Raw genomic sequence first — 25308 nt, forward strand, 5'->3', positions numbered from 1 at the left:
TTATTATTATTATTATTATGACCGTTCTAGTAAAAAGGCAAATGTGATTAGGATGATTAGGTGCTACCACTATTTTTTATTGTATTCATTTTTTTATTTTGTTTTCCATATGCTAATGATAGTTATATAATACTTCCTCGTCTGCCTTAAATGCTACATTTATTTTTTATATTTGTATAATTTTTTATATAGATATATTATTAATATTACAAGACGCTATAATAATAATTAATATTCAAATATTAATAAACAAAAAATAAATAAGTGTGATGGTCTGGTCCATGTATATTTACAGTGTTTTTATAATTAATACTCAACAACTATATTAATGTAATGTATTTATTGTGTATTTATTATTATTTTGATGTATTTATATATTTTATATTTGTTTTAAAATTATAATCAAAATTAGTATTTCTTATGAGTTAAACGGTCTGGGCTGGTTCGGAATGGTTTCAAGCTGAGATGGGCCGGCCCGGTTCTAAAAAATTAGGCTTAAAAGGTAACAATCGAACTGAACTGTTGAACCGAATCGAATTTTCAGTTAATCGAACAAATTCGGTTTTAATATAAATATTTCGTATTTGATATTTGTTCGATTCGGTTCGATTTCAATTTTTGATTTATTCTTGTTCGGTTAACCGAATCGAATATATTTATATATTTATATTATTACATTTTAAAATTAATATTAATAATTATATTCGGTTCAATTTCAATTCAGTTTCGGTTCATCAAATTTTTTGTTTGAATACGATTCGCGATTTTGGGTTCGATTCGATTCGAATATCAAATACCTGCATATTTGCCAACCACTAGACAATTTGAGTGCTCACTGCAAAATCATGATGCTACCGTTAGCATAATCCTATACCCGAAAGTGCGCAACACTAGGCAAATCATATGTGGCACGTGGCTTAGGCGTCGGAGGTTTTAAACCATGATCTTACAGTCACAAGTCCAATCTCCACACCACTGCGCCATTCCTTACAAACAAAATTATAGTATTTCTAAGGTTATTGAAATATATGTACGACTAGAAAGTATATATGTAATGAATTATGTTATTTATGCTATCTATTATATTATTATTATTATTATTATAAAGAGCTAGCCCGATCCATTTTCATCCTAATTTGGACAGGCCTAACACGGTTCATTTTAAACTGTACTGGGTCGAGCTAGCCCATGATTTAATATTTTTTTCTTAAAGTTATTTTAAAACAATTTAATAAAAATATTTAAGATAGATATAAGAATTGAACTGTAATTTACAATTAACACAAAAAGATTCAATCATTAGACTACACTTTTATTTTTGATATGTATTTATTTATTAATATATTTATAAAAATATTTATTTGAAAATTCATTCAATCTATTAAAACGGATCAGGCCGGGCATAGAACAAAAATTTTTCGAACCTATTTTTTAGACCAAAACAATGTTTTTTAGTGCCGAGTTCTGTCTATTTTTGCCACCTCTACGCAATTCAATTTTTTTTATAATATCATATTAAATACTCTCTCCGTTCGCCTCTAAGGATCATATTTACTTTTTATGTCATTGTACTTAACACTAAAAAGATAATTTTTTATACAAATGTCATTATATTAGTATTATAAGACACTATTAGAAAATATTTTTGTATATATATATTTTTTAAATTTGTACTACGTTTTGATATAATAATTAAAATTTAAAGATCAACACGTAAAAAGTAAATGAGATACTTAGAGTCGGACAGAAGTAATATATTTCATAGGATGAGTCGAGATCATACAAATTTAATAGCATCAGATACATATTCTCTTAAAGACATCAGAAATGCTTTCATCTTGTTTTTCTAGCTTCGATAATTTGTACCATCGAACAATAGAGATTTTGAAGTTGAACCGGCTTCTTTGCTCATTTTTCCAATTGTGAACAAATCTACTTACAACTTAGAGAACACGCTCTGATACTACATGTTGAAAATGGTGGATCGATCAAATCTTCTTCGAACACCAACAAAAGGACCAACTCTTTGAAGTGTGGTTAGTTCACAGTGATAACAACACACTGAATAAATTTAGAACACCAAATCAATCAATGGAATAAAATACTTGGTAACTCAACATATATCATGTTAATTCCAATCCATGAGTAATTTTACTATAATCAATTCTAATCAAAGAATAAAAATAACCACCAAACCCCTTAAACTCATTCCTCTATAATGGTTAACCTTTGATTCCACAACAAATTCTGATTGTCAGAAATACATACTGACAACAACCATAGAGTAGGGATAGCTCAGAGCTTGTTGTCCTTTCTGGTTTAAGCTCTGATTACTTCAATCTTTGGAAACTCCTTCAACGATTTTTTTGTGTTAAACACATTCAAAATGTGGAGAATAGAGAGACAAGGGTGAGAGCATCAAACAATAGTTTCTCTCTCTAAGCAATTTTCTAAAACTTTATTCACAATCAATTCTTTGTCCCAAGATTGAGTAAGAAAGCCTTAGAATTGGCTCGGTGGAGCCATACAATTAATTTTCCTTTGCACATAACTGACATATGGTGTTTCTTCATGGTTCTGATAATATGTTGACTACCCTAATTCGTTATGTTTGTCTTGTATAGACATCTGAAAAGATGAAACAATATGAATAAACAAATACTGCAATATGTGTATCAGCTGACTATGTTTTGTTCATATGCCATAATAAGTAATGAAATATTTTCTTTTCTTGGAAGTATGGCGTAGGTTACTTCAGCGCCCTTAGCCCTTTAACCCAGCGCTTATCGAGGGAACGAACAGGAGCACGGGCTAGTCGCCCCTATTCTAACAACCACTCGGGGGTGCGTCTGCGTCAAATTACGAGTTTTGACACCATGACTGTTATTGACAAGAGAGATGACAAATTTGGTGGTTCGTAATATGCACACCAGGCTAAGAGAGGCCTATAAAAAATCCACGAATCCACATGTGATGTCGAAGAGATTGAAGACGGAAGAGAACAAGAGCTGTTAAGGTTTCATTTAACAAAAAATTTCAAAATTATAAAACCCCCATCTTAAAACTCATTATCATATATATATATATATTAGGCTTTGAGACTTACAATTTTTCCTAATATATTTTTTTTAGGGACAAAGGAAAATATGAAATTTTGGTCATGTGCAATTTCTCGCATTTAAATTTGCCGAATAATTAAAAATATTTTATTTTAGTCTAATTTATTTGCAAACGTGAAATATGTTTGTCCCTATTTGGACGACATGTAATAATGAAATAATAATGATGATGATGATGTTAATATAATTAATTTATTTATGTATTTTATTTTATTTTTTTATAATGTTTCGAAAAGATCAGCGTCACAAAAAAAGTAATGTGGATGGACGTTTCTTAGGTCCCTTAGCCTATAAAACCAAACAAATTAAATTCGTGGTCCACTTGATTATATATTTAATTTTATGTTATGATTATCGACCTAATATTTGACAAATATCATTTAATTCAATTTATTCCAAAACTGTGCACAAACACATGCTATATATCTATATCCATTTATATATCAGCCTAATATCTATCTCCATACAAACATTTTTAATTTATTATTCTTTAAAAATAATACATTATATACATACAGAGGCGGATGTATATGGGGTCTAGCCCCCTCCCCCATCCCACCCCTTTTAATTTTTAATTTATAATATATAATATAAAAAAATAAACAAATTAAAAAAATTTGCTAAAAATTGATAGAGTATTTATGTGAAAATTTAAATTTTAAATAATAAAAAAAATTATATCATAATATTTGTTTGATGCTATAAAAATAGATATGAACAAAAAAATAATAAACAATAATTAAAAAAAAATCTTCAAAAAATTCTCAACCAAATACATAGGAGATGGTATTTTTAAGAGCTATTTTTTTAATAAATATTTTTACTATTTATCAATTTCATATAATACAAAATTCATCCGGTAATATGCAGTTGTCACCGCAGATTGATATTTTGCAAGATTTTTGAAATATAATAATTTTATTGATAAAATTATTGGATAACAAATAGATGATGATTGTTTCGAAATTTGAAAAATTAGTCCCCTATCTCATCCCGGTCTGGTTCCGCCTCTGTATATATATATATATAATTTAATATAAAATATTAAATCCAATAATTATATTAGATAATAAGAATATAATAACATAAAACAAGTGAACAAACAAAGACATATATATATATATATATATATTTCAAATAAATACATGAAAAATAAAAATATTAAAGGATAATTGTCATCTCATCACTGCCTATGGATGGGAAAGAACATCGGATGTTTTTGATATATTTTTAAATACTTTTAGTATATATTGAAAATACCGTATACCATTTTAATATTTTAGCTAAAGTTGGCAAAAATAGATACAGTCCGAAATCTGATAGAACCTGACACAAAAATATCGTGTCTGGACCTTGAGAAATAAGCCCGAAATTTTTGGAATCATGTGTGACCTGACTCGATTTTTGAGAATTAATATTTAAACTTTAATGTTTTTATATATATAATAACTAAAGAAATTATGACAAACGATAAGCTAATTTGATGGTAAAATAATTGTATTGTGAGTTTGATTTCCATCTTCACCATTTTGGATAAATTTTTTATTAAATTAATATAAAAATAATTAAAATTAGAAAAAAAAATCGGAACGAATCGGCCTGACACGGCCCGATTTTAAACTAAGTTGTGCTCGGGCCTAGTTCTCTAGGCTTGATCTAAAATTTGTTATGCCGGCCCACCACATTTCAGAACTGGATTGGATCAATTTGGCACGAAAAAAAAAAAAAAAAAAAAAACGGCCAAATTGTCATCTCTAATTTTGGCATTTGATATATTAATAATTTACAATTATATTTATCTTACCAAATTTTCAATATATCAAATTTTTAGTACAATATTAATATGATAAAATATCATATCAAAAATTTCAATACGTTATATGATATATGATATGAAGTTCGATATATCGTATCCCGCTATTCGTACTAACGCCCCTCAAAGAGGAGTGATTGTTGGAAAGTACAAGGAGAGCATGTCCAGAAAAAAAAATCTAGACTATATATTACGTTCAGTGTCTTTGTTGAATTACTTTTTTATCTCTTTCATCAACGTCATATCTATATCAATATTCAAATTATTTTTTTTTTACCTGTTATAGCATCATCACTTTTACCTATTACCTTTACAATTTTATAAAATTTATTATAATTATTTATTTTTATATATTTTTATTATTTAATAATATATAAAAAATATTTATGATGTAATATTATATTTTATCTTAAAAATATTAATTTATATACACTAATAATATTATATAAAATTTTATATAATGAAATATTAAAATGTGCAGGATAATAAACTCGGCCGTGTTGGCTGCCCGGGACGTCCAGTCACCTTTTGAGTCATCCAACACGGCCATATTCAAGCCAATACGACCGTGTTCAGTCCCAGTCAACTATCTTGGAACTAAAATTGATAAAATTTTTTGAATGAAACTAAAATTGATAATTATGATATTGAACGAGACAAAAAAATTTTTTGCCCCTTTTTAAATATATTTTTATGCAGAAAAATAAGAATTCATTTTAATTTTCAATTAAAAAAAATATATTTTAAAAAATGTGTTAACAATTTGCTATTATATTTTAATTTTTAAAATTACTAGTATTATATTTCATTAGTATATTTTAATTTGTGAAAATTTTTATTATTTTATTAAAATATTATAATAATATTTATCGCTAATAATCAATAGGAGGTTAAGTACATAAAACTAAATAAAATATTGTTAGTTTGATGAGATAGAGAGCAAAGCAACGAAGAATGAATTTTGAATGGGAAGCAAAGATAGTATCCAAAATGAGCCGTACAAGAAACGGAAATCTGTGTGAAGGAACTTCAAAGAACACCACCACCTTATATAGCTTACGACTTTTTATTTGTTCGTTGACTTTGTAAAATACTACGTTGGTCCGGCTCTAAAAGTTCATTTATATTTTGTAGGTTGATATTTGAATATTAATAATTATATAAAAATATAGTACAAATTAAGAGAAAAATGACAAAGATACTTCTATTAGTGTTTTATAATACTATTATAATGATATTTGTGCAAAAAAAAAAAAATACAAATATAATAATATTTTTAATGTTAAGTACAATGACACAAATGATAAATAAGACCCTTAATGCCAGACAGAGGAATTATATTTTATTTAAATTTTGGGATTTACGTACTCAAATTATTTAAGACGTGAAGTATATTTTACACTATTCATCTTAATCAAAATGTTTTAAAACCCAAAATCTCATTTCTTTGGTTATAATTGACATTGATTTAAAATATAATATTTAATTTAATTTTTTATTTAAATAATATTTTAATTTAGTATTAAAAAAATAATAGTAATTTAAATTTGAAACTACAACCAAATAAATCGTAGGAGGCGTTAATGAAATAAGAATAAATAATAAAATTGGAGAGACAAGAAATTGATCAGAGAATGAGAATTATTTCTGTTCGTAAATTAAAGAATTCAATTGAAAAAAAAACAGCTATATGAATGGATCGAGCAAGAATTAATGATTAATCAGACAAAAAGAGTTTTAACTTGTGATAATTTATGAAAAAGTATTTTTTTTGAATTTTTTTTAAAAAAATTATAAATTATATACCATATTTTGTTAGATTATATTTTAGTACAATATTTTACAAAATCGTAAAAATTTAATACTTGAATAATAAATTAAATATGATTTTTGTAAAATTGAGATAATATAATTTAAAAAAATTATAAAAATTAAATAGTAAAAAAAATTAAAAAAATATATATATATGCTGCAATATCATTTATCTGAATACGTAAGAGAAATCAAAATAAAAAATTAAAATACTTTAATTTTCAAATTCTATTTATGAGTCGAACAAATAAAAAAAGTAAAAATACTTGGTATAGTATTTAAATAGAGTAAAAATTCAAAATGATAACCTAAAACGCCCATAGTTACGGTTCATAGTTTTGTTGAAAATTCAGATGCATCCATAATTCTCTATTCTCCCCAACTAATTAATTATCTTTATTTATTTCCTTAATTAATGTTTCGATTAATTTATTCTAATAGTGGAATTGAATGATCCATAACCATTCATGATTTGGCATGGGGCTGGCTTTTTCTCTTAATGCCAATAACTATAATAATAATAATAATAATAAATTATATAATACTCCATTGTGTTTTTATTAAGAGTGCACAAAAACATAATTGTAATTGCCGTTAATGTAAAATTTGCATGAAACACTCTCCATATACAAAACTGATATTTTATTTTAAATAAAAATTTAAATTAAGTAAAGTTTATACAAATAAACGTAAAATATCTTAAATAATTTTTTTAATAAAATAAATAAATAATTAACTAATTAAATTTTCATTTTATTAAAAAAAATTATTTAAAATATTTTATATTTTTTATTTGTATAAACTTATGTAATTCAAATATTTATTTAGAATTAAACATCAATTTGTGACAATGAAGGTGTTTCGTGCAAACTTTATATTAATACAAGTGAATTTCACATAATAAATAAAATACAAGATGTTTTGTGTATTTTTACTAAAATACAATAAATATTATATAATTTACAATAATAATAATAATAATAATAATAATAATAATAATAATAATAATAATAATAATAATAATACTTCATCTGTCCTATAACTAGATATCAATTTGTTTTTTACATAGTTTTAAAAATATTAGTATTATATTAAGATGTAATAGGAATAAAGTAGAAATGACTAAAGTAACTTTATTAGTAGGGTGTGATATAAAAGTAATGATATTTGTGTAATATATTGTAAATTGTAAGGGTATTTGTAATGTTAGGCAGACAATACGGTTACTATAAAAAAGAAATTGATACTTTGTTACGAGACGTGATAAAATGGAAAAATAAAAAATTTGTTAGGAGAGGGAGAGATAAATAATAATAATAATAATAATAATAATAATGTTAGGATTAGTGATAAAATGGATGTAGATCTGATCTGATCTTGAATTTATATATGCATTTGTAAATAAACAATTCGGTGGTCCACTTTTTTCATGGCATTCCATGTATGCATGTATGTATGTATGTATTTTGGGATTATCTTTTTAATTGGTATGTTTATTAAGACATTGCTAATTCTTTGTTGTTACTTAGCCCCTTTTGTCAAAGTAGGTTCTTTATTTTATTTTATTATTATTATCTTTTTTAATTTTAATTGGGTTTTAGATTTTTGTATTCAAAGCAGACCTTTTCTTTTTCTACTTTTGTGTTTGTCTAGGGTTTTGGATTTTGGATTTAAATAGTAAAAATTTTAAATTTGAATAGTTATATAATGTGAATTTTAATATAAAATTAATTTTTAATAAAAATAAAACTAAATATTTGATTTGATATTTTTAGAAAAAAAAAAAATAAACAGTAAAAATCTAATCCAATCATTCGAACAAACACACCCGTCATTTATATATGCATATTTATTATTAATGCGTGTGGCCGTTTTTACTTCCACTCAAGAAATTCCGAATTTACAAAATATTATTTATTTATTATTATTATTTTTGGTTGTGTATAGAAACAAAAAGGGGTTGATGATACCGATCTTCTTCTTCTTCTGCTTCTTCCATTGTTCCACCCTCAGTTTCTGCCCTTCTTCTGACACTCAGGATTTTTTTTTCTCTCTCCTCCTCTGTAAGTCCTCTCTTTCTCTGTCTTTCTCACACTAAGATTGTTGATCGGAGTTCTTATGATTTCTCTCACCCCAATTTCTGAATTTTAACGATTGCCGACGTTGTTCGTGTCGGAGCGTTTGGAATCGGAGATTTTGATTTCCGACTGGGGCTTCGACTGCGAATGCTGTTTGATTTACTTTTTCCAACACTGATTCAACAAGTATTTGGGTCTTTTTAATTTATTTTGCTTTCGCATCGTTGATTTTTAGTATTTTTGGGGGTTTTTGTTCTTCTTATTTCATTCTGCACTGCAGATTTTTGTTGTCGTATTATTACTTCCTGAAATTGAATCCTACTTTATTGTGATGATGACAACTGTTATATCGATTCTGTGCTTGCAATTGAAGATTATGATTTACAAAGTATTCCTCCGAGGGTTTCTGGATTAATGCTGCCGATTTATTAATCGATTGAGCAAAAATTTTAAAAAAGAAAAAAAAAAAATAAAAATCAGATGAATTTAATTTGTAGAAAGTTTAGTGCTTATTTATATTTTTGTACTAAACGCCATTGATTTCCTCTGCGTGTCTGAATATAGCATTAGCTGTTTAGGGCAGTAATCTCGGCAGTACAAACATGTCTCTTTCGGGGGATAATAAAACCAACGGAAGAGTGCTCCGAATCCACGAAAATGTGGATGAATTGGGGAGCAATTTGGCTGATTACATTGCCGAATTGTCTGAGGTTGCGATAAAAGAGCGAGGCGTATTCGCCGTTGCCTTGTCTGGTGGCTCGCTCATATCTTTGATGGGGTACGAGATTTGATCGAGTTTATGTTATTACAATGGCAATGGAGAGTTTAAAATGTGACATTGATGTCTGGTTTCTGTTGTGTCGATGTGTAGGAAGCTCTGCGAAGCGCCGTACAATAAGACAGTCGATTGGACCAAATGGTACGTGCTATGGGCCGATGAGCGCGTCGTCGCCAAAAGCCACGCCGATAGCAATTACAAGCTCGCCAAGGATGGATTTCTGTCGAGGGTACGATGTTTCTTAGTTTTGTAGGAACAAATTTGTGGGTTGACTATATAATAAGTACGTGAAATAGCATAAAATCCACCTGTTGTTTGTGAAAATTGCGTTAAATCTCCCGTTGTTTTAAAATTGCATCAGACTTCCTTATAGTTTTGGAAACCTTGCATTTAACTCCCCTTTCGAACTACTTCCACAGTTAGGAGTAGAGCTTTTAATGATCCGAGCCGAGCCGAGCCAAATTTTAAGTGTTCGTTAACGTTCGCAAACAAGGCTCGTATTTGTTCGTTAAGCTTTCGAGCTCGGTTTATTAAGAATTTTTATTGTTTGAGCTCGTGTTCGACTCAATTAAGCTCGTTTGAGCTTGTTTGTTTTATTTTTTAAAATTTATATATAAATTATAAAGAAAATTTAAAATTATTATATTTATATATTTTAAATTAATATTTTATTTATTTATAAATTATAATTTTATATGTATATATAATATTTATAATAAATATATTATTTAAACAAACATTCGCGAACAAAGCTCGGCCTCGTTCGTTAATCAAACGAGTCTGTTTATGTTGTTCGGCTCGGCTCGTTAACGTTCGAGAACGAGTTTTAACCGAGCCGAGTTCACGAACGGCTCGGTTCGTTTAACAGCTCTAGTTACGACGCATCTAGAATAATCACCGTTAAACTAATGACAGAATGAAAGTTTTATGCTGTTTTGCTTAATAAGTTTTTAAATAAGATGATTATTTAACATAGTATCAGAGTCGAGACGTTCTGTGTTCAAGTCTCACTGCCCCTATTTGGATTTAACAATTATGTTGTGTAATAATCGAGGTTGTCGTTTCTGTCGGGGCAGGTCCCGATCGTCCACAGCCACGTGCACTCGATCAACGACACGGTGACTGCCGAGCAGGCTGCGGAGGACTACGAGTTTGTGATCAGACAACTCGTAAAGACGCGCGTGATTAGCGTGTCCGAGACTAGCGACTGTCCGAGGTTCGACCTGATCCTACTCGGGATGGGGCCGGACGGGCATGTGGCGTCACTGTTCCCGGACCACCCGGCCCTTAACGAGTGCCAGCAGTGGGTGACGTTTATTACGGACTCGCCCAAGCCGCCCCCGGAGAGGATCACGTTCACGTTGCCCGTAATAAACTCTGCCTCCAGCGTCGCGGTGGTTGTTGCCGGCGGCAACAAGGCGGAGGCAGTGCGGGTGGCGGTGGAGGGTGGAGGGCCGGAGGTGCCGCCGGCGGGAATGGTCCGGCCGGCGAAAGGGGAGGTTGTGTGGTTTTTGGACAGTGCAGCTGCATCTAAACTTGGAGGTGCAAAATTTTCAGAGTGATTTGTAGTGTGGCAATTTGGGAACTTTGTTGGTTCATTTTGCATTCGGAAAAATGAATTATTTGATCTAATTAAATGTAATTTTGAAATTATATTTTATATAATTTTATTATAAGTAACTGGACCTTGGACCAGCCATTCTACCTTAAGTGCTTGGTAGGCCAACAGCCCAGTTACTGTATATGTTTAAATAGGTATAGTTTGAACTGTATTATGTAGTTGGGAATTCGAAAATGGGATGGGCCATAGAATGCAGAATAGTATCAAAATTGTATTAAAACTAGCGGAATATCCGTGCTCAACGAAAAAAATTATAATCATATATTTTTATTTAATAGTAATTTTTTTATATATTATATATATTTTTAATCAATATAAAAAAATAAAATAATATCAATGAATTATACTATCTCCGTCCAATTATAAAGTAAATATTTAATTTTGAAGTATTTTACTTTTATTTCTTAATTGAATATAAGATTCTAATATAATAGTATTATTAAATATAGATGAAATATTCTTTCCTACCGTGGATGTAAAAAAGTACTGGGTATTATTCTAGGGATTATTCTTTCTACAAATTATTTTTGATTGAATATAAAGTTATGTCTAAATTTATTGAAAAAATTAAATTATACAAAAATTTATTAGATAATTCATCAATAGAAATTTATTCAAAAACTCAAATTCATTCAAAAATTTACTTTTAAAAAAACAGACTTTTGCTCCTGGTTTTTATGGTAGAAAAATTGTTTTCTACCATTAAAAAAAAACATAGGGCTCAAAAATTATACTAAAATTCAAAAAAATATAATTAATAAAAATAAATATAAATCAAATAATAGGAAAATATAAGAACTTTAGATTTATTCAAAAACTTACTTCAAGAAAACGGACTTCTGCTCCTACTCTCGGTGGTAATATTTTCCAATAGAAAAATTGTCTTCTACAATAATAATAAAGACTAAAAAATTATACAAAAATTCAAAAAAATACAATTAATAAAAAATTTGTCTTCTACCGGAAAAAAAAGGACTAAAAAATTATACAAAAATTCGAAAAAATATAATTAATAAAAATAAATATGAATCAAATAACAGAAAAATATAAGAATTTGAGAAATGAGTAAAAATTAAATAAAAAAAAAAGAACAACACCGTGTAAAATTTATTGAAAAACTTACTTCAAGAAGACTGACTTTTGCTCATGCTCCCGATGGTATTTTGTCTTCTACCATAAAAAAGAGAAATAAAAATTAAATTTAAAAAGAAAGAACAATGTAAAATTTATTGAAAAACTTAAATTTATTCAAAAACTTACTTCAAGAAGATGGACTTCCGTAATCTTTTTCGGTAGAAAAATTGTCTTCTACCATAAAAAAACAAGGTTTAAAAAATTAAATTAAAAAAAAAGAACACAGTATAAAATTTATTGAAAAACTTAAATTTATTCAAAAACTTACTTCAAGAAAACAGACTTCTGCTCCTGCTTCCGGTGGCAATCCTTTTCGATAGAAAATTTTTGTCTTCTACCATATATATATATATATATATATAAACATAGCTAATAAAATTATACGAAAATTAAAAATTAATAAATATTTTGTCTTAAAAAATATAATTAATAAAAATAAATATGAAGCAAATAACAGGAAAATATAATAACTTGAGAAAAAAGTAAAAATTAAATTAAAAAAAAAAGAACAACACGTAAAAAATTTATTGAAAAACTTAAATTTATTAAAAAACTTACTTAAAAAAAATGCTCCTGTGGTAATCTTTTCCGGTAGAAAAATTTTGTTTTCTAACAATAAAAAAAAAAAGACAGGGCTAAAAAATTATACAAAAATTCAAAAAAATATAATTAATAAAAATTTTGTAACAGGGCTAAAAAAAAATAAAAATATAATTAATAAAAATAAATATGAATCAAATAATAGGAAAATATAAGAACTTGAGAAAGAAGTAAAAATTAAATTAAAAAAAAAAGAACAACACCGTTTAAAATTTATTGAAAAACTTAAATTTATTCAAAAAATTACTTCAAGAAGACGAACTTCTAATCCTGCTCCCGGTGACAATCTTTTCCGGTAGAAAAATTTTTGTCTTCTACCGTTAAAAAAAAAAAAGGCTAAAAAATTATATAAAAATTCAAAATAATATAATTAATAAAAATTTTGTCTTCTACCATAAAAAAAAGTTAAAAAATTATACAAAAATTCAATAAAATATAATTAATAAAAATAAATATGAATCAAATAACAGGAAAATATAAGAACTTGAGAGATAAGTAAAAATTAAATTAAAAAAAAAAACAACACCGTGTAAAATTTATTGAAAAACTTACCACGGACTTCTGCTCCTGCTCCCGGTGGCAATTTTTTTCGGTAAAAATTTTTGTCTTCTACCACAAAAAAAAAAATTCAAATAAACAAGAAAATATAAGAACTTGAATAAGAAGTAAAAGTTTATGTTGTTTCTACCCTAAAAGTTTCTGTCTTCTACTTTAAAAGTTTCTGTTGCTTCTGCCATAAATTAAATTTAAAAAAAAATAATATCCTGTAAAATTTGCCTGAAAAGATTTTCTTTTTTCGTGACAATAGATGAAGTTTCAAATCTTACTTCACTATAAAAATTACTTCGTGAAAAACTAATCCACTTCAAAATAAACTTCAAAACTGTATGTCTACTATTACATAAAAAACTGTAAAAGAAAAAACAAATAAATAAAAATCTCAAAATTCAAACATTGCAAGATTGCAAATAAAGAAATGTAGGGTCACTTGAGCTCTTTATATATATATATATACACTAACGTTTAAACGGATTTTAACGATGACGTAACTGTAACGAAAACAGAAGTGGTCATGGCCGAATTCAACACGGCTTGTTCATCACAAACATGCCCGGTTCTAATATCTAAATGCAGAATGCGACTGTGTTCTTTTGACAGTTTGACTGTTACTATTTAATAAAAATTAAATTGGAGGTGAAAACTTAGCAGACTTGTTTTTCAAATTAAAATTTTCATTAATTATGGAAGAGTTTTGTATATCTTTCCACTGCTTAACGAAGATGACCTATCGGTATAGCAATGTTGTAGGGCGCTGGAGAAAATCACCGGTAGGCGGCCATCAAAGAAAGGGTTTTCCTGGCAACCCGGGAATTTATTTTTGATAATTTCAATTCTTTTTTTCAATTTCTGGTATAAAGAAAATGGTGGAAGGAGAGAAGAAATAAAATTAGGAAAAAAGAGGGAAGACGAAGAAGAAGATGGTGAATGAGGGTGCTGTAAAAATAAGTTAGGGAAGATGAAAACGAAGTAAAAGAAAAATAAGAAGAAAGGAGAAGATGATTGAAAAATATATATTATAGACTAAAATAATATTTTTATTAAAAAATTCAATTTATTTAATATAATTTAATTATTACCACATATAAAAAATAAAAAATCTGACGGCTATTGCTTTGCTCTATAAAGTCTACTTCTCAGTTTCTCATTCATAATTTTGAAGGTATAAATACGAGTGTGTGCATAAAAAATACGGCGGTCGTGTTCGATCTAATTCAACCACCATCTATGTTTTCGTTACAGTTATATGTCAGCACGGTCCATTAAAATTTGAATGTTGGTATAAAAATTAATAATTATGTTTTGTATGAATTAATTTTGATAAAAAAAATTTGGGTTGGATCAAAAATTTAAAAATATTGAATTTGAATGAGACTAATAATAATTTTTACTCTAAAATTTGGTAATACATATTATAAAATTGTAGTCTGGCTTGAATAATACTATAATACTTCAACCGTTCCGGGTCAAATGACCTATTTGGTTAGAAACATAATATTTTAGGTAGTATCAATTTATATATTTTTAATAATAAATTATGATATTATTTATTTTTTAATTTTTATATGAGTAATGTTATTGATATTTTAAATATTTTTATCATTATATATTAATAAAATATATAAAATACAAATCTTATTTTTTATATAATAAAATTTTATATCATACATGTTAAATGTAGAAATCCCTTATTTCCTATTTTGGCATATGGACAATGCACTTCCATTCCTTCTTGCTGTTGTCAAATTCAAGTTTCCATTTGCAGCAAAATGTTTTATCGGGTTGCTGCAACAATCTGACAACAACCTTGCTTATTTTACACTTCTCGGTTTATGATCACACAAAACAAAATGGATGGTTTAAGGTGGTCAACTTATCCGTGAAGTGTGTTCCGGTTGTTAGGAGGGTTTCGAGAGTTAAGTTTAGAGTGAGAAATTTTGGGGTGCAAACCCAAGTCTCACATTGGAAGTTGTGAAGAAAATTACACACCTTATAAGTCCCCAAGTGAACTCTACTAGTATGAGGCATTTTGGAGAATATCCAAAAATAAATCCGTGCGGGCTCAGCCCAAAGCGGACAATATCATACTAGTGTTGAGTTGACCCAATCCCAACAGTGGTATCAGAGCCCGGCTAGATGGTGAAGTGGACTGGGTGACATTGGGCATTGGTTGTGGTGGAGGGCTCGCCCTCGTGACCTGCGGATGTGCCTTGTATCGAAAGTCTCCTGGCGGTGTTGGGTCGGTCTCAATTGAGGTGGTCAGACAGCGGGTCCTTTTGTGATAGCCGGTACAAGATGGGCAGGGAAGATCCATTGGTTGGTCCTTGGTTTGAGGGGAGGATTGTTGGGGTGCAAACCCAAGTCCCACATTGGAAGTTGTGAAGAAAATTACACACCTTATAAGTCCCAAGTGAACTCCGCTAGTATGAGGCCTTTTGGAGAATATCCAAAAACAAATTCGTGCGAGCTCAGCCCAAAGCGGACAATATCATACTAGTATTGAGTTGACCAAGTCCCAACAGTGGTATCAGAGCCCGACTAGATGGTAAAGTGGACTGGGTGGCATTGAGCATTGGCTGTGGTGGTGGGCTCGCCCTCGTGACCTGCGGATGTGCCTTGTATCGAAAGTCTCCTGGCGGTGTTGGGTCGGTCCCAATTGAGGTGGTCAGGCAGCGGATCCCTTTGTGATAGGCGGTACAAGATGGGCAGGGAAGGTCCATTGGTTGGTCCTTGGTTTGAGGGGAGGATTGCTGCCCCCAAGTCCCACATTAGAAGTTGTGAAGAAAATTACACACCTTATAAGTCCCAAGTGAACTCCATTAGTATGAGGCCTTTTGGAGAATATCCAAAAACAAATCCGTGCGGGCTCAGTCCAAAGCGGACAATATCATACTAGTATTGAGTTGACCCAGTCCCAACAAAGAAGTGAGTTTGATGCTCTTAACCCCAACTTTCTCTTCTTCCTGATCTGACGGAGTGTTTATCACTTTTACTCGCTAGATAGTTTGACGAAGGAATGAGTTATCGGAATTCCGATATGATCACATTTTGAGCAGCTCTGCTTCGTGGTCGTTGTCAGCACGAGTTTGTGACAACTAATACCTGTGCTGAACTATTACCACTTAGTTTATCTATTGAACCAAGCTTAGGATTTTCAAGTGATTTGATTGGATAACCACTGTAATTGTATTTTAATTTGTGGATTTCATATCCATTTCCTTAAACACTTTATACATTTGATCATGATGTAACTCAATGGTTAGTGGATTCGCAAGGTTTTCTATTGACCTAATTTAGTCAACAGTCATAACCCAACTAGTGATCAATTGTCTCACAGTGTTGTGTGTGTTGGATACATTGAAATTTACCATTGTAAATATCATTCTTAGCCTTTGCTATTAGAACTTGGGTATCACAATGTATCATTACCGGGGGCACTGACTTTGTAAAAAATTGAATATTATCCAAAAAATTTCTAAGTCATTCGGCTTCTTTACTGACTTTTATCTAAAGCGATGAATTCTGATTCCATGGTGGATCAAGCTTTACAAAATATTTTCATAGACTTCCACGAAGTTGCTCCACCTTCGATCATGAAGACATCCCTGTTTGTAGACTATGAATCTTTTGTGTCAGATATCCAGTACACATCACAATAATTTCAAGTACTAAATGATATTTTATATATTGTATGTCAAAGACAATAGTATATTTCAAATAACTCAAGATTTTCATTAGCACTATACACAATCTACCGTTTTCCAACAGATAGCGACTCGTTCATTTTTTTTTTGTCTTTTGCATACTTGTCTAGCTCAAAAAACTAATGAAAATGAAGAAAATAAAAAACTTATTAACAACTCGATAAGAACTCTATGTTTTTAGTTCAGTGAAAGCTCTAGTTTCACTGATACAATGAAATCAAATGAATATTGTTAAAGCCCTTGTTAACACCAACATGCCAAATAACCGTAAAAGTGAAAGTATACCGCGCTCAGAACAAATTCTCTCTTCTAAAGGTACAATTTTATCTTCATGCTCTCATGATTACAATACAACTAATTTATTAAGTTTTTCAGAAAGATACTAAGAAAATCAACTATTTTCTCTTTATTAAATTTTTCATTGGAACATCACAACAAGTCTATGTAAGTATGCAACAATCTCTACGTAAATGGTGTGGCATGTTTCACCTCGTTGTAGTTGCCACTTATCCATTTTTATATGTATTGTAGGACTCTTGCCCTACCGAAAAAGGGTCAGAGATGTCGGGGACCGAAATTCATGAACCACTGACGGTTAATGTGCACGGATATCTAATGATATTTATAATTTTTCTTTCAAGTTATATAAAGATATACATAATTTTTTTTTTTTTTTTTTGTGTTATAATTCTGTATAAGTCTGTATTTCATTATAGTTGTTTTGCTGTCCCTGAGTGTCTCCTCGTAGATTGCATCAACTATGACCATGTTTGCCGATTAGTTTATTTGCTATATTGAAAATCTATTGTCGATTATATTGAATTATATAATCTAATGATATTTTTTGTGTGTTATAATTCTGTATAAGTCTGTATTTCATTATAGTTGTTTTGCTGTCCCTGAGTGTCTCCTCATAGATTGCATCAACTATGACCATGTTTGCCGATTAGTTTATTTGCTATATTGAAAATCTATTGTCGATTATATTGAATTGATATTTTTGTGTATTCTTCTTTGGATTATTGAATATTTTATGTATTGTGTAGTGCGTACTTGATATTGTTGTCCAGAAACATATATGTATTTATATTTTTGGTGTGTTTTAAAATGTCATTAAATCGACATCATTTTGTAAGTTTCCTTAAGATTTTTGTATTTAATATGAAAAATCAAATTTTATTTATATGTTACGAAAGTAATTTCATAAAAAAGTGATGTGGTAATTGGTATATTTTTTAGGTCATAAAATAAAGGTTCTTTTACAACCTAGAAAGTATTGCTATTAGTTTTTTTGTTACCAAAAAATTTGTAACAAATAGTTACTTTCACGACCAAGAAGTATTTACACCGTAAATTTTGTCAGAAAAAGTTATTTTCACGACTATGAAGTAATTTTACCAGATTTTTGGTTACGGAGAAATTTTTAATAAAAAAAGATCCAAACCTTTAGTTGCATTGCAAAAATCATAACAAATAAATTTTCCACGTGCATTTAGAGGCGTTGACCATTCACATTTTGTTATGAAAATTTATGTTACAAATTTTTTTTGTTACTTATTTTTATGTTGAAATTTGAACAGTGATTTCTACACCAGAGTGACCGGATCAACCATAAAATTTTGGAGGAGCAAAATATCAATTATTTTTTTTTTTATTGATTTAATGTTGTTTTTTTTTTTTTTTAAATTTTTTTCAGTACATCCGAATTTTAAAAAAAAATGGAGAAAATTAAATGTTTTTTTAAAAGAAATCAATAAAACTATACGAAATAAATTAAAGACTAAAAGTATAAATTAATAAATACTCAAATTTTATATTATTTTTTACCCTATAAAAATAAAATTTAGGAGGAACAAATTAATAAAAAATATAAAATTATATTATTTTTTATATTAAAAAATTACATATATTTTGGTAGTATGCCTATACACGCATCGTTTTATATTTAATAGGTAAAATCAAATAACTTACTTACCAAGTATTTATAATCTTAACAGGTAAATAATAATTGCTGCCAAATCTTAAAAAAAATAATATTTAAAAATTAAAACATTGTATTATCGTTAGTTAATATGATAGTATGTATATTTATTGATAATTACTGAGATTTGAATACAATAGATCTTTAAAAAAAATTAGATTTTAAAATTAAAACATCGTATTATCGTTAATATGATTTTAAAAATTAAAACATTGTATTATCGTTAACTATATAATATGATAGTATGTATATTTATTGATAATTACTGAGATTTGATTACAATAGATTCAGCCCCCCTCCTCCCCTAAAATTCAATATAAATCAGCAGACGACGTCCATTCTCTCTAACTCTCCCAATTGTAAGATTTCTTCTCCATTTTATGCAATTTATTTATATATAGGGTTTTTGGAAATGGTGGAGACATTTTGGGTTTGGGTGGTTTTAGGGTTTGGTGTATTGTGGGTATGTCTGGTCAAATGGAATCAGACCAAATACTGCAGCCGCCGCAGAAAAGGGCGGCGCCTCCCACTGCCGCCGGGGACTATGGGCTGGCCACTTTTCGGAGAGACTAAGGATTTTATACAAAAGGGTCCTCAATTTATGATCGCCCAACGACAAAGGTAAATAATTTCTTTATGGTTTCGAATTCAAAATAAATATTCCTTGTACTTTGAAAATTGCTTATTCTTTCTTATATTTTTTTTAAAATTATTGTATAAAATTCTTTTTTACATTTTTCTGGTGCAATGAGTCTTTTATATGGTGGAGTTTCATATATGATTTTAAAAATATAAAATGACGTTATACAATTTTTAATATATTAAAAAATTTAGGCAAAATTGTTAAATTATATGAGAATTGTTGGTAATTTAACCTATTATGCGCTCAATATATATATATATGTATACATTTTTTTTAACTTTTAATTCTTTATGTTTTATATACTACTAATATTTAGTAATAATAACTTCTTAAAACAATATTAGTTTAAGTTTGTTTTATTATAAATATTAGTCTTGTTTCGGAATTTACACTGAATTGCTAAATTACATGAGAGTAAGGATTTACACTGAATTGCTAAATTGTATGAGAGTTATTGGTAATTTTACCTATTCTGCACTCAACATATATATATACATTTTTTTTTTTACTTTTAATTGTTTATATTTTATATACTACTAATATTTACTAATTAACTTATTAAAATCATATTACGTTAAGTTGGTTTTATTATAAATATTAGTCTTGATTTGGAATTTACACTGAATTGCTAAATTACATGAGAATTATTGATAATTTCACCTATTCTACACTCAACTTATATATATATATACATTTTTTTTTTAACTTTTAACTTTTTATGTTTTATATACTACAACTATTTACTAATAAATAAATTCTTAAAACAATTTTAGGTTAAGTCGGTTTTATTATAAGTATTAGTCTTGATTCGGAATTTGTTGTGTTTATTGTTAAAATAAGTTGGAAATTAATTTGTTGGAGCATATTTTTTGTAAGTTCTGTACGTTTAGAAAGAACTTTGGAAGGTTTGCAGTTTTGGAAAATTTTAAGTTGTGTTTCGTATTATTTTAATAGTTTAAATTGAATGTTTTTATACTTAATTCCATAATTTTACTCTTTTTTTTTTTTTATAAAAAAATAATCTTATATATTCATGCATACATTTAGCTATTCATATGTATCATTTTTAATAAACATGCATGCATAATAATGGCACACAAATACAATATTATCAAAGTTACATTATACAACTTTAATGTACTTCTAGCCAACCTATCATTTTTATTTTCAAATAAGATAATAAGAGAAAAGTATCGAAAGAATATTGGAAGTGCATAAAATTTCATTTGGGTAGTGTATGCATTATTACAAGGGAAGTTGCTACGTTTACTTATGTTTTCCATTATCTATTTATAAAAATAAAATAATATTCCCTCCAGTAATCTAATTGTGTGCTCATTTGACGGGATAAAAATTTTAAACAAAATAGATAAAAGTAAAAATTTTTAGTAAAGAAAAAGTAAAAAAAATATTTTTTTTACTAAAACAACAAGATAAATTTAGATGATAAAAAAAAAAAAATTAAAAAAAAATTTGGATAACAAAGGAAATATTGAAAATAATATTATTTTCATACTTTGATTCAAATTTCTATTATTATCAAAATAATTCGAAATACCAAAAAAATATTTTGAAACACATCAATCTAACCCTCGGTTTTATTTATTTATTGAGACAGGTATGGAAGTGTGTTCAAGACACACATCCTAGGAAGTCCTGCAATAATATCAATGGATCCAGACCTCAACAGATACATCCTCAAGAATGAATCGAAGGGCATTGTTCCGGGGTACCCGAAATCCATGGTCGATATTTTGGGTCAAAACATCTCCACCGTCAGTGGCGATGCCCATCGCATCATCAGCAAGAATTTGCTGTCCCTTGTCGGCGCCCCCGCCATCAAAGACAACATCTTCCACAACGTTGTTGCGCACACATTCGACTTTATCTCCTCATGGGATGGCATCACCCTTGATTTCCAAGAAAAGGCCTTGGAGGTAATTATAACTAATTAATCAAGTTGTTAGATGATCTGAATAACTGCATCACCTAAAAATTTAAATTATTTGAGATATATATTATTAATTTATTTATCTACTTACGATAGTTAATCAATACCCGTGTGTGTATATATATATATATAATATAGACTTGAAAAAAGAAATAACAATATTTTTTCTTTTAAAAAAGATACAAATGTGTTTGGTTATAGGTTGACACTAGATGTGATTTTTAGAATACTTCACTGTATTTTAAAATTAAATATATATTATACTATTGTAATTTAAATATGAATCAAATATTTCATTCGTCCCTTAAGTTGATATCCGTTTACTTTTTAGTTTAGAGTATATTAGTGTTACATTGATATGTAGCATGAATATAATAGAAATGACTGAAATAATTTTGTTAGTATTGTGTGATATAAAAATAATGATATTTGTGTAATATGCTGTAAGTTGTAAATGTATTTGTAATGTTAAGTATATAATACAATTATTAAAAAGAAAAATAAATATTTTATTGTGAGATAAACCAAAATAAAAAATAAATAATTTGTTAAAGGATGAAAGAAATATATTTTATATTTAAACAGTAAAATCGAACCGACTACGATTGAATCAATAAACAAATGGACTATATATATATATATACACATTCCTATATCTAAAATCCCTTATCATGTTACTCTTTTAGAGTATATCTTAAAAATAATGTCACATTTCATTCGTCCTTGTTATATTTTAAACTAAGTTTACATATATACTTTCAATTTTTATTTTATTTTATTTTATTATTCATCAATATTTTTTTTTAAAAAAAAAATTATATCAAATATCTAATCTATCTCACATGCAACATATCATATCAAATATTCAAATTTATATTATTTTTAAAATTTTGGAAATTATAAATATATTTTGTTGAATTGTAAGAAATTACTAGTATTAATTAACATGTTTCCTTCTCAATTACATTGCAGTTTGCATTCATGGTGATGTTCAAGCAGATTATGGGGGCCGACTCGAATTCGATCTACGACGAGTTTAAGGCCGAGTTTGACAAGCTGCAGACGGGGACCCTGTCGCTTCCGATCAACATTCCCGGCTCGAATTATCGGACGGGGATGATGGTTAGGACATCATCAATACATACATACATACATATATGTATATGTTATTACAGTTTTAATTACTTACATATATATATATATATTCAGGCAAAGAAAAAAGTAAAGAAGATTCTGGCAGAGATGTTGGAGAAGAGAAGGGGCGAGATGAAAGAAAAAGAAGCACGAGATATGTTGGAGATTCTTGTAAGGAATGAGGAACAAAAGTATTCTCTGAGTGATGACGACGAGATCATTGAGCAAATTGTGACAATTCTGTATTCGGGCTATGAGACTGTTTCCAAGACTCTGATGATGTGTGTCAAGTACCTCCATGATCACCCCCAAATACTGCAAGAATTCAAGGTCCACTGTTAATATTTTTTATTATATTTATTTATTGTAATAACCTCGTTTTTAGGGTTTTGCATCTTCCCAGGTTGCAAGATGGATGATAATCGAGATTATATTTATATTCCATTATTATTACTATTGATATGCAGGAAGAGCATTTTGGGATTAAGAAGAAGAGAGGTGGGAAGCTGGGCTTGGATTGGGAGGACTACAAAGCCATGCGCTTCACCCGTGCAGTAAGTTTTTTTTTTTAAAAAAAATAAAAAATTAATTAGTTAATATATAAATCTATTAAATTTAAAACCGAATATTTAAAATATTTCAATAAATTATTTGTGTTTGTGAATGCAGGTTATCATGGAGGCGTCGAGGCTGTCGACAATTGTCAACGGGGTTATGAGGAAGACGACCAACGACGTGGAGCTCAACGGTACATGCATACATATATATATATATATATGTACACGTAGAGACAACTAATTAATAATTAATTAATTAAATTAGTGTTGATGAATAAAGGGTTTGTTGTGCCGAAAGGATGGAGAATCTACGTGTACACGAGGGAGCTCAACTACGATCCTCACCTCTACCCAAACCCTCTCCAATTCAACCCATCCAGATGGCTCGTAATTAATAATAATATATATAATTATCTTAATTACCTCCTTAATTAATTATTAATTGAACAAATTATTATTATTATTATTATCAGGATAGGAAATGCAAGTTGGAGGCAAATCCGTACTTCTTGCTGTTCGGCGGCGGGGGGAGAGTCTGCCCTGGCAAGGACCTCGGAATTGTCCTAATCTCTCTATTCCTCCACCTCTTTGTCACAACCTATAGGTAATTACATTAATTAATTGGTAATCTGACGACCTTTATCATTTTAGTCTCGTAACTGGAGTCTATCTTAAATTAGTCTAGTAAATGAAAATTTTTCACATTTTTAGTCCTCTAGTGCCGGACCTGCTTACATGACACCCACGTGACTCACCAGGAGACATGTGTCTATCAAGTCAGCGACACATAGCGGACATATGAATTTATAATTTTTTTATTATTTTTTTGTAAAAACAAAAAATTTTCAAAGGAAACTTTGAAAATTGAAAATTAAAAAAATAAAATAAAATTTATGTGTGTCTGCTAGGTATTGCTGACCCAGCGGACACGTGTCTTCCAGCGAATCACACGGGTGCCGTCACATAGGCATTTTCGGCGCTGAATAATTAAAATTGCGAAAATTTTCCACTTACAAAATTAATTAATTGGAATTTGAAATTGAAATGAATTATAAGGTGGGAAGAAGATGGAAAGCAGAAGCTGGAGGTGTTCCCGAGAGTGATGGCGCCCAATGGATACAACATCAAACTCACCAAACTGGAATTGTCCTCCTAAGCCCGGCCCGGCCCATTTTCTATTTCAATTTGGGCTCCAAATAATAAATGTGTCTTTCTAAGTCACCACAATAAGAATAATATTCTTCTTGGGATTTAATTTAATTTACATTTTGCATATCTAAAAATAAAAATGATCTAATAGATCGATCTATTTAAGAAATAAGAATGTTTTCTTAAATTGTCAAAAAGTGGCACAAAGTGTGGACAGGTTTATATGGTGCACATGGCCTGGGGATTGAATTAATGTGAAGAAAACTGGCTGTCAATCCATGTTGCATTCACCCACCCCTAAATTAAGCTTGCCCATGTTCATGATTTCAATAATAATAAATAATAATAATTATTATTATTATGTTGTGACATTATTGGTACGGACAGGAATAAAACTCCATTTAGAAAAGGATTTTATAAATTAACGTGTGGGTCAGGAAAAGTGATTTATTGGTAAGTGTAATTAGTGGCCACTTTTAACCATAATACGAAACGTGGACTAAAATATATTTTAAGGAAAATGATGGGTGTGGACACGTGGCTGTGTGTGTGTGTGTGTTATGGACTGACTGACTGACTGAACAGTCTCCATACGTATAGATACTTTTGGGCACGACCGGAGACGACGCTTTCAAATTCATTGAATAGCCAAATTGAAAACGGATGGAATATGTTG

At 28.9% G+C, this 25308-nt stretch overlaps 2 protein-coding genes across 2 annotated transcripts; both read left to right on the forward strand.

The window, feature by feature from the left end:
- The first annotated feature begins 8656 nt into the window (after positions 1-8656).
- Positions 8657-11295, forward strand: LOC127264128 (probable 6-phosphogluconolactonase 2). The gene is made up of 4 exons (XM_051293530.1): positions 8657-8807; positions 9387-9600; positions 9694-9829; positions 10677-11295. The coding sequence occupies exons 2-4, from the start codon at positions 9425-9427 to the stop codon at positions 11160-11162; spliced, it is 798 nt and encodes a 265-aa protein (XP_051149487.1). The 5' UTR covers positions 8657-8807; positions 9387-9424; the 3' UTR covers positions 11163-11295.
- Positions 11296-19610: 8315 nt separating this feature from the next.
- LOC127263988 (cytochrome P450 85A1-like) lies at positions 19611-24639 on the forward strand. Its single transcript, XM_051293313.1, has 9 exons — positions 19611-19819; positions 21460-21778; positions 22765-22914; positions 23002-23256; positions 23394-23480; positions 23596-23674; positions 23764-23870; positions 23957-24087; positions 24540-24639. Exons 1-9 carry the CDS (start codon positions 19611-19613, stop codon positions 24637-24639), a joined length of 1437 nt encoding a protein of 478 aa, XP_051149270.1.
- Positions 24640-25308: the final 669 nt, after the last annotated feature.

This window comes from Andrographis paniculata, unplaced genomic scaffold (genome assembly GCF_009805555.1).
Source record: "Andrographis paniculata isolate CXL003 unplaced genomic scaffold, ASM980555v1 Contig69END, whole genome shotgun sequence".
Classification (NCBI taxonomy): domain Eukaryota; kingdom Viridiplantae; phylum Streptophyta; class Magnoliopsida; order Lamiales; family Acanthaceae; genus Andrographis; species Andrographis paniculata.